The sequence below is a fragment of the Euprymna scolopes genome, chromosome 18 (genome assembly GCF_053919585.1).
Source record: "Euprymna scolopes isolate OS-2025 chromosome 18, ASM5391958v1, whole genome shotgun sequence".
Classification (NCBI taxonomy): domain Eukaryota; kingdom Metazoa; phylum Mollusca; class Cephalopoda; order Sepiida; family Sepiolidae; genus Euprymna; species Euprymna scolopes.
Window position 1 is genome coordinate 93,284,839 of NC_136499.1, and position 8,655 is coordinate 93,293,493.

At 39.5% G+C, this 8,655-nt stretch overlaps 1 protein-coding gene across 1 annotated transcript; it reads left to right on the top strand.

Moving 5' to 3' along the window:
* The first annotated feature begins 2,362 nt into the window (after nt 1-2,362).
* LOC145297887 (uncharacterized) lies at nt 2,363-3,157 on the top strand. Its single transcript, XM_080144216.1, has one exon. The coding sequence runs from the start codon at nt 2,363-2,365 to the stop codon at nt 3,155-3,157; it is 795 nt and encodes a 264-aa protein (XP_080000342.1).
* The last annotated feature ends 5,498 nt before the right edge of the window (nt 3,158-8,655 follow it).

Consider the following 8,655-nt stretch of genomic DNA (forward strand, 5'->3'; position numbering starts at 1 on the left):
TTTGTTGTTACAGACTAGCTAACAGTTGCCCAGTTGCGATTGGAGTCTTTTATCATGTCTGAAAGTGACACAATGTTCACTTAGCAGGGTCGGAGAGCCAACCCATGTACAACTTATTATTTCTATCGATTCAAGTTATGGCAACAGGACAATCGCCAGCACTCTCAAAATACGAATCCTGACGGTTCAAAGCTTGCAGGCACAGCTCAACGAAGTTTTCGACCACAGTTATGGCCTCTTGGTGGAGTTTAAATAAAGGGCCACATCATGCCTACTCACGTATTCGAGGTCAGCTTGAAAGTCCAGATTAAAATGTATCTGAATGTTCTGAAGAGTGTGGTGATCACCTAGTACAATTAAGTGGCCGCTCTTAGACCCCGTGTACAGTAGTACTCGGCGCCGGCCCACAATCCCACCGAGACCCAGGCTTGGTTCAGAAGGGGTTACGACTTCGTACTCTTCTTAAAATTGACCCTGTCCCCCTGAACCTTATCCTGCGGGACTATTTCGCTTAGGTATATGTTGGGAACATCACATACATGACCTCCTAAACACCATCACATACATGACCCCCTAAACGCCTGATCTCCACCATCCACCGAGTAATCGCAGAGCTGTCGTCAGCATTTGAAGAAAAGGCATTCTTTCAATTCTGGACCCGTATCGATGCTGTAATTTAGGGTGAAGGACGCTACATTAAATAGATGTCAGCTCTACTACATAATCAAGTAGAATGAATTGATTGTTGAATTAAAGTTTTAAATAAAGCTGTAGTGTTGTTTTCTTTATGGTGACAATTTTATCGTTCCACCCTGTATACAAATGCTTTATTATTCTCATTCGAAAGAAGGAAGAGATGCATGTGAGTGTTGTAGCCTGATCACAGAACATATACTATATTAAACGTTCTCCTAAATAAGGCATTGAAATATACCTATACCATCGATTCTTATTCAAGCAGACAGCTATTACATTTATATTAGAAACACTAATAATAATTTGCTTTTGTAACGCTGGGGTGTAGAAATGCTGGGTAGAGTACCTTGGGCAGTACCTTTGACAGCTTGCCATGCTGTGTCCTACCTTTTAGGGTAGATGAGCGCCACTGGACCCCATCCACTTCCTAATCTCTCACTTGCTGACCCCAACCGTTACACCCCGGTACACCGATTCAGCTGGCGGGCTAAACCACGTGAGGGGGGATGCTTACACTGCATCCCTAATTTGGGCGTAGGAACTGCTGCTAATTGTCAATGTCTAGAGGGCGGATGAGATTAATCATCAAACGGCAAAGTGTAGGGGAGTAAACCCATTAAATCAGGAGTAGAGCCCCGAAGGCGGATCACTGTGCTGTGCAAAATGCTTCTGGCAACTTTTGCAACCAAACTGGTTACAAACGTACTGTTCTGCTTTCCTTTGGAACACACTACCTAAGTCGAGACGGGGGTGGGTCTTAAGTACTGGGTAGATAAGGAGCTCCATACACTTTGCCCAGGCTCGTGCCCTGGAGAGGGCACTTCATTGCCGCTGCTCCAGCGACAGAAACAACACGGGAGACAGCAGTTACGAGTTATAAGTCTTGAGCATATTGTCGTAAGCTTGGACGCTACGAGTTGTCTCAGACGGTGGGAGGGATCATTGAAATCCCGACTAGTAAGCCACCGCCCGCCTTAAGCAGAGCAACCCCCGGTCAATTAGATGCTGACTCCACACAGTCTGTTTGCTTCATTGGGTGACTGGAGCTAGGAAAAAATCCGAAAAGCAGATCAGAAACTGCAACTGCCAAAATTAAATCTTCAAATTTTTTAAAGCCGCAAGCGCTGAGATGGCAACTTGGAACGTTAGGAGCATGTGTGCTTGACTCTCAAATGATCTCCAGAAAATTGATGATGCAAGAAAGACAGGCATCATAAACTGCGAGTTAAAAAGGCTCAACATTAACATTCCAACCCTGGATGAGACAAAACTTGCAGACAGTAGCAGCATCAGAGAACAGGATTACACTTTTTTATTCTGGAAAGACAAGGAACCAGAGGAGCTACGCTTACACGGTGTTGGACTAGCAGTAAAGAACATCCTACTGCCCGCAGTAAAACTTCCACCAAAAGGCCGCCAGGAATCCTTCCTATGCATCTCTCCAGCAAATCAGGCCCAGTGAATATCCTGAGTATCTACACTACCACTCTCAACTCTAGTGCTGAGGTAAAGGACGAGTTCTACGAGGAGCTAGAGAGTACCATAAAGACAATTCCTGCCTCATATAAACTATATTTCCTCGGTGATTTCAATGCCCGTATCAGAGCCGACCGTAACTCTTGGACTCGTTGCATCGGTCATTTTGGCATCAGCAAGTTGAACGAAAATGGGCAGAGCCTCCTGGAACTGTGTACGTACAATTACTTATGCATCACAAACAATCTTCCAAAGAAAGCCATATCACAGAGCGTCTCGGCGGCACCCCCTGTCCCGCCATTGGTACGAACAGAATCTCATCATTACCAGAAGAAACTCGCTGAATTATGTCCGGAATACTCGCAGCTACCACAGTGCAGACTGTGATACTGACCACCTGGTAGTTGCAGCTAAGGTCTGTATCAAACTGAAGAAAATTCACAACGCCAAGCAAAAAAGACGACCCCGCATAAATATAGCCTCCATCTTCTTTCCCAATGAGTGCACGCGCTTTGCAGATTCACTCCAGGAAGTCTTAAAAGACTGTCCAACCAATACAGTGGAAGAGAGGTGGGGACACATTCGGGACACCATCTACAACTCTGCTATGGACACCTTTAGTAAGCAGGAGAAGAAAAATCCAGGCTGGTTTGGAGCGGGGATCACTGCAGTAGAACCAGTTATATCAGGTAAACGCGTTGCGCTGCGTGAGTGTAAAAGAGGCCCTTCCGAGAAGACACTCGCTGCACTCAGGAAGGCCAAAAGTGATGTCCAGAAGACTGCCAGACGCGGCACCAACGAATACTGGCTGAACCTATGTAGCAGCATCCAACTTTCTGCTGACTGCGGAAACGTTCGTGGGATGTATGCGGGATTGCAGGTAGCCTTCGGCCCAAGTATAGTTACGATTGCACTACTGAAGTCAGAATCAGGTAACTTTATCACAAACTGCGGAAAGCAAATGGAGATATTGGCTGAACTGTAAGCAGATATACTCACATGAGAATATCGTCACTAACACAGCAATTGAAGACATCCCACCCCTACCAGCCATGGATGAGCTGGATAATCCCCCTCCCCTGACGAACTCACTGAAGCCATTGACATACTTGCTAGTAGTAAAGATCCAGATGGTTATGGCATTCTGCATGAAATCATCTAGGCCGGCAAAAATACAGTTCTCCTTGATAATCTCTATCAACTGCTCCACTGCTGGAAAGAGGATTCGGTTCCGCAATACATGCGTGACACCAACATTACAACGCTTTACAAAAGTAAAGGTGATCGCGGTGATTGTAATACTCACCGTGACATTTCTTTGCTCAACGGTGTCGGAAAGGTCTTCGCTCGAGTTTTATTAAAAAGACTTCAGTCACTTTCAGTGAGAGTTTATCCAGAGGCGCAATGCGGCCTTAGAGCAGAAAGGCCAACTGTTAACATGGTATTCTTATTACGAGAACTACAAGATAAGTGTCGATAGCAGAGAAAACCACTGAACCTCGCTTTTATTGATCTCACAAAGGCACCTGACCTGGTTAGCAGGAGCGGCCTCTTTGTGCTACTACAAAAAACAGGATCTGAAAATGATAACCTCTTTTCATGAAAACATTAAGGGATCTGTCAAATTGAAAGCATCACTTCCAGAATCTCTTCCCTTCCTCATTAGTGTGAAACAGGATTATGTTCTTGCCCCAACTCTTTTGGGCATATTTCTCACTTCGGCTACTATATGCTTTTCGTGAAACTGAAGTTGGCGCCTATATTTGCACAAGAGGGAATGGAAGCTTTTTCAACCTGGCCCGTCTGCGTGCCAAAACTAAAGTGTGCATGGTCCACATCAGGGAAATGCTGTTAGCAGATGATGCAGCATTAGCGGTCCATTTTGAGAAAGCCCTCCAACAACTCATTGAGCGACTCGCACATGCTTGCAACAACTTTGGTCTGACAATAAACCTCAAGAAAACAAATGCTATGGCTTAGTATGTCAGCAACGTCCCCTGCGTATCTATTGGCGATCACACACAGGAGGTGGTGAACACTTCACCTATCTAGGCTTCGTTATTTCCAACAACCTCTCACTCGACCCTGGGCTAAACACCCGCATCGGAAAAGCAGCAACAGCTATAGCCAGCCTGATTTAGAAAGTGTGGCGTAACAACATGCTGACCATAAACACAAAGATGAGGATATATCAAACCTGTGTTCGCAGCATCTTACTCTACTGCAGTGATACATGGACCATCAAGAACGCAGACTAAATGCCTTCCATCGGTGCAGTCTAAGAAAGATCTTATGCATTATATTCCATTCCGAACAAAGACGTTCTTTCCAAAGCAAATCTTCCAAGCATGTTTGCCCTCCCTTCCCAGAGATATCTGCGCTGGTCAGGGCACGTCGTTCGCATGCAGGATGGCTTAATCCCCAAATACATCATATATGGCGTGCTCTTAGCCGGCAGCAGGCCAACCGGTAGATCACTCCTCAGATTTAGAGATGTATGCAAAAGACAAAATCCAGCAACATAAACCCTGTTGGCCTTGAATCCGATGCTGCAGACCGTGACTCCTGGCGAGTCAAAGTCAACGTATGTGTCCGGCTGAGCGAGAAGAGGAGCGATGAACAGTGCACACACAAAAGGGCAGCATAGAAGCATCGACAGAGCATGACAGATGGTAATCCCTGCGGGAAGTGCAACAGAATTTGCCACTCCCGCATCGGTCTGTTCAGTCACAGCAACAGTTGCCACCACTCATGACAACCTTCAGGCGCGATTCTTCATCGTCTATCTAGACAAAAGGACGCCAACAACAACAATGCCACGGTTGTTTGCTTATATGTATAATGTAAATATCGAGTTTGCTACTAAACGACCAACCAAGTAAAAACCTGCTTGATGCAAACTAGATTAAAGGAATACTTTCGAGAAGTGTTTCATGATAACAGAACAGACACAGTACTTTCCCCACCCAGATTAAAACGGGGGAAATTTAACATTACATCTGAATCAGGTAACAATGCCTGGACGAATGATCTTATAACGAATGAACATATATCCAGTAACCTTTAAAAGATAAAGTAATGTATAGGCAAATGCTTGGATGATAAGCAGGTATATAGAACGTCATGTACCGATTCAACCTGTTGAACATTTATAAATAAGATAATACTATATTAGTAGAAGAATAATATAGTTTTCGCTCAGCGTTCGAGATTGGTTAAAAAGTGTACATTATTATAAATTATAGTACAGTTTTGAATTCAGATAGACATATACCAAACATTAATTTCTAATACATTTTGATATTAATCGAATGCACTATATATTTTATCATATCACTTCCGCGTTCATTCAATCTTACTTTAATCTTACAGGAGAAATCATAGACAGATTGTGGCCGCATCTAGCATGAGCATTCATACTTTATCAAATCATACGCCAGCGAATCGTTTAGGCTAAGTAATGCATAATTATTCTGAGCCAAAATCGAAACAAAAAGGATATTAAAAGTAAATTGCTTAGAAAGGGATGAGTAGGTTTGAGTTAATATTTTAAACCTGATTGAAATTATGAAAATTGTTTAGCATGCATTCGTTTATAACGAAAAAGAGGATTCCGTGCATAAAAATAAAAACATATTTCTGGTGTTCGAATTCTACTAGATTATTATGCACAATAATAAATTTCTATTAAGCCGTATATGACACTCTTGATAAAACTTATCTTTAAGTTGAAAAAAGGAAGCGATAAAAATCATATTGTTTAAATATTTATAATCTAGCACAAAATTATGACTGAAATGATGAATGTTTTGCCTAATTGTTTTCTGTAAAATTTATAAAAAATAAAAAAAGTGACGAAATTTTCCTTACTCTGGGGATTACTTCATGATGTAAAACGCATTTTAATTTTGTAAATTATTTGTAGCGTGAAATGTCATCACTCTTCTCTAACGAAGTTTACGGTATCTTACCAAAACCACAAAAGTTTGTGTTACTTCAGTCTTTCTTTAAAGTCAATTTATTTATATAAACTTTTATTGCTAATAAACGTGTGTTAGTATCAATTATGTTTAAGTTTTTCATATTGTTTACAATGGTTTTGAGAGATATACTCATCAATTACAAAACTTATGAGACGTGCAGATCGAGCTATTGTGTTAAATACGCTTATGTTAATATAGTTTTGTTCCGGGTAGAAAATCACTACTGCTACTAATTAAAATATCACATGTTCAGCAATTAATCGAAAGTCACCTGGAAACCTTCGAAATGTGCTAATTCTGGTCATTGTACGACGCTGTATCGCAGTTTCTTACACGTTCAACTCACACATAGGTTCTGGTTTTTTAATTGTCTAATCGAGGTATCAATATAATTATATATATATATATATATATATATATGTGTGTGTGTGTGTGTGTGTGTGTGTGTGTGTGTATAAAGGGTGATTCATGGGAAACGGATGTTTTTTTAGAACGTTCCTTGTTGTACTCCTTGAGTAGAGGATAGGGAGTGAGGAAGATAGTATTTCAATAATTTTAATATATATATATATATATATATATATGTGTGTGTGTGTGTGTGTGTGTGTGCGTGTGTGTGTGTGTGTAAATTTTGATTCATGAAAATTATTAATATTGAACAGACGCGACTGGACTTGTAGTGTGTAAAGTTGCAATGCATTTTAGAGTCATAAAATTATTCATACATATTTTCAGCGAATAAATGTAATAATTTGAGAGATATATATTTTTATAGTGCAAATTAAAAGATATATTTATGTTAATGTGACAATAATTTATTTTGATAAACCCATTTTCGTATTCACGTCTATTAATATTCAAAATTTGGGAAATTTTGCTGCAGTATGCATAAAAAACATTTTAAAAAAAAGTCTAGTTCAAAATTCTTACATGTTTATCGATTATCATAAAAGACTGCTGACGAAGAACCGTGTAGGAGGTTCGGAACGTTATTTCTGTTGCAACAAAGAAATTGGCAATGTCGAACAATAAAGTTACATAAAAATAATCAGCTCGGAAACATTGTCAAATATAAAAAAAATAGGTGTGTTTTAAAACAACTAGTTTTTTCTTAACGGCTTTAATTGTATCTTTGTTCTGTTTATATTTCTCTTTACCAAATTATTTTAATAAGATTCTGAAAGTTTAATTATTATAGGATCTTATTTATTAATGGTTGTATAAGCTACAATAGCTATACACTATTAGACGGAGAAGTATGTTCTTGCGGAAGTGTAAATTTTGATTTCAAATGAAATATTTTCAAATAAGTTTTTGTTATATTACTTTTACTTTATATATCATTTTTAAAACGTTTTTCGCAATATCAAATCGTTTAAATTACAATCGTATTAAAACAAATTTCCATTCTAGAACGTTGAACACAAGATTGAAAATAACCAAATTTTCACAATTTTTGTTATTTCATTTCAGCTAGGCCGAAGAGCTGTTGAAACAGCTCGCAATATCACCGGAGCTTTTGGTCCAGAAACTACTACTGAAGGCAGCACACAATGATGTTTAAAGAAGTCTCACAGTGGTGATGGAAGTTTTGAAGATGATGCGCATAGTGGTCAGCTACTAAATGTTGACTGCGATCAATTAAGAGTTTTCGTCGAAGCCAATCCACGCACAATTGTTTGATAATATACTTTTGAATCAAAAGTAACGTATACAGAGTTTACCAACCATTGAGAGATTGTAAAGACAACACAATTTTGATTAATTGGTGCATCATGAATTGAAAGACAACCGAAAGAGACAGCGTTATGAAGTGTCATCTTCCCTTTTTGATGCATCAGGAACGACTCGTTTCTCCACCGTCGATGAAAAGTGAGTTCTTTACGACAACCGGCGATTTTCAGTTCAATGGTTAGACGTCAACAAAGTTCTGCCACACTCCCCTGGGCCAGAGTGGCACCAAGAAAGGTCATGCCGATTTTCTGATCGATGCGATCGGTCTCATCTATTCCATTTTTTTTAGTACAAACGAAGCCATTACGGCAATGAAACACTGTTTATAAATGGATTAAATACATAAACAACTTCGACAACACAAAGCGTTAATAAAGAGAAAGAAACAATTCTCCTTCACGACAATTCGAGAGAAAAATTTTCTTAACTGACCTTATAGTATGAGAACGAATTAGACTACGAAATTCTGCCTCATCAGAAATACTTCAAACACCGAAGCGATATCAAAAAATGCTATCAGCGACTACATCGCCATCAGAACGCAAGATTTTTACATTAATAGACTAAATACACTTGTACTGCGTTGAAGAAAAGTGTGTTGATTCTAATAGTGTATATTTCGATGAATATTTTATTGTTCAAGCCGAGATAAGTTTATTTGAATTTAGAAGTTAACAACCACAAGAACTTTTTGTCAACCTTATATAAATAATTTTTTTATTATAATGTTGTTGTAATCTGCATTTATAATTCATTAGATGCAAAT

Bases quoted from the DNA above. Each gene is read 5' to 3' on its own strand.
- LOC145297887 (XM_080144216.1), top strand. From the start codon at position 2,363: ATGGGCAGAGCCTCCTGGAACTGTGTACGTACAATTACTTATGCATCA.